The 1308-nt window shown below is 62.9% G+C and overlaps 1 protein-coding gene across 2 annotated transcripts in view; it reads right to left on the bottom strand.

Moving 5' to 3' along the window:
- The window catches only part of CALML4 (calmodulin like 4), a 9467-nt gene that overhangs the window by 2487 nt on the left and 5672 nt on the right, over positions 1-1308 (bottom strand). For both annotated transcript variants that reach the window (XR_013330837.1, XM_077746609.1), the window contains exon 4: positions 987-1175. Coding sequence is in view for 1 of the 2 variants with exons in the window: in XM_077746609.1 (XP_077602735.1) it covers positions 987-1175 (189 nt within the window). In the remaining variant the exon portion in view is untranslated. The remainder of the gene's footprint in view (positions 1-986; positions 1176-1308) is intronic.

Genomic DNA, 1308 nt, shown 5'->3' with positions numbered 1-1308 from the left:
CACAGCCGCCGTGAAGGAGGAGATCGTGATCGCTCCCAGCCTGAGAAAGCGGGCGAAAGCCAAACCTGCCGTAGCGCTGTTTTTAAACGCGCTGTGCCTTAGTGGCTGCAGATANAGGAAGCAGGGGAGGGTGAGAGAGGCTGAGGAACTCATCTGAGGTCCCACAAAGAGGGGGAGCCAGGAGCCCCAGCTAATTCCAGCCACAACCCTGCGACCCCTCTGCTGGCCTGCCGTGATTTGACCAAAGGCCAAAGGGCCGCCGGGACCGAAGACGAGTCCTCCGCCCGCCTGTGTCCCAGCCCCGCCCTGTGGGCCCCACCGCAGGCACGGCCGGCAGCGGGCCGGGATGGCAGCTGGGGCAGGGCCGAGGGGCTGGGCCAGGAGAGTGCCAGCTGACGGCCCGGCACCCGGGGCACCCCCTCTAGCGCCCGAAGGGCTTTCCCAGAAGACCCCGGCCCCTCGCCCTGCTCTGAGGCAGGAAGGCACCCTGAGCCACCGAAAGGTGGCAGAGACCGCCAGGGACGCTCCTGCTGGAGGAGCTCTCCGAGCTGGCTGGGTCGTGAGGGAGGGAGCATAGGAGCATCTCCGTTTGGAGACGCTGGTCATTAGCAACAACTTCAGAAGCCAGCGGTGGCGAAGGGGAAAGAGCCTAACGTGTCTAACAGACCCGCATTCAACACGTTGCTCCGATACCTGCCAGTCACTCGCGTCACCTGCGTAGCAGTGTGAGGGGCACTAATGTCCCCCTGGGTGTCATGAGCACTAAATGAAGGCCCATGGTGAGGCCCAAGTAGATGCCTGCTGGCTTCCCCCAGGCCGACTTCCTCCGTCCCTCTTGGGCTCCCTAGTTCTTCCCCTGGGCTCCAGGCCGGAGTTCACCGGGCAGGCGTCAAATGCGGCGTCTGCACGGTCCTGCCGGCATGGCGTCCTTCCCCCACCTCCCTAACCCTCCCCCGCTGTCGGGAAGGAGGGACCCAGGCCTTTACCTTCCTTGTGGGTGAGCTTCTCCCCCAGTGTCATGAGTTTTGACCGCAGCTCCGCCGCCATGATGTAGCCTTTCTTCTCCTTGTCCGTCATCAGCATGGCCAAAAGGATTTCTTTCTTTGGATCCTCCTGCTTTATCTGCGTGTGCATGACGGCCAGGAAGGTGGAGAAATCCAGCTCGCCGTTTCTGTCTAGGAAAGCCCCCAACACAGCAGGGTGAGCAGGGAGGGAAGAGCTAGCCGGCCCCCTGCCCAGTCTTTATGGCCAGTTCAAGGGCCCCCTGCTTTGGGAAGTGCGGCGATGGAGCTGGTGTTCAAGTGCAGA

This window comes from Crocuta crocuta, unplaced genomic scaffold, assembly GCF_008692635.1.
Source record: "Crocuta crocuta isolate KB4526 unplaced genomic scaffold, BGI_CrCroc_1.0 scaffold130, whole genome shotgun sequence".
Classification (NCBI taxonomy): Eukaryota; Metazoa; Chordata; class Mammalia; order Carnivora; family Hyaenidae; genus Crocuta; species Crocuta crocuta.
This window is presented reverse-complemented; position numbering and strand designations above follow the sequence as displayed.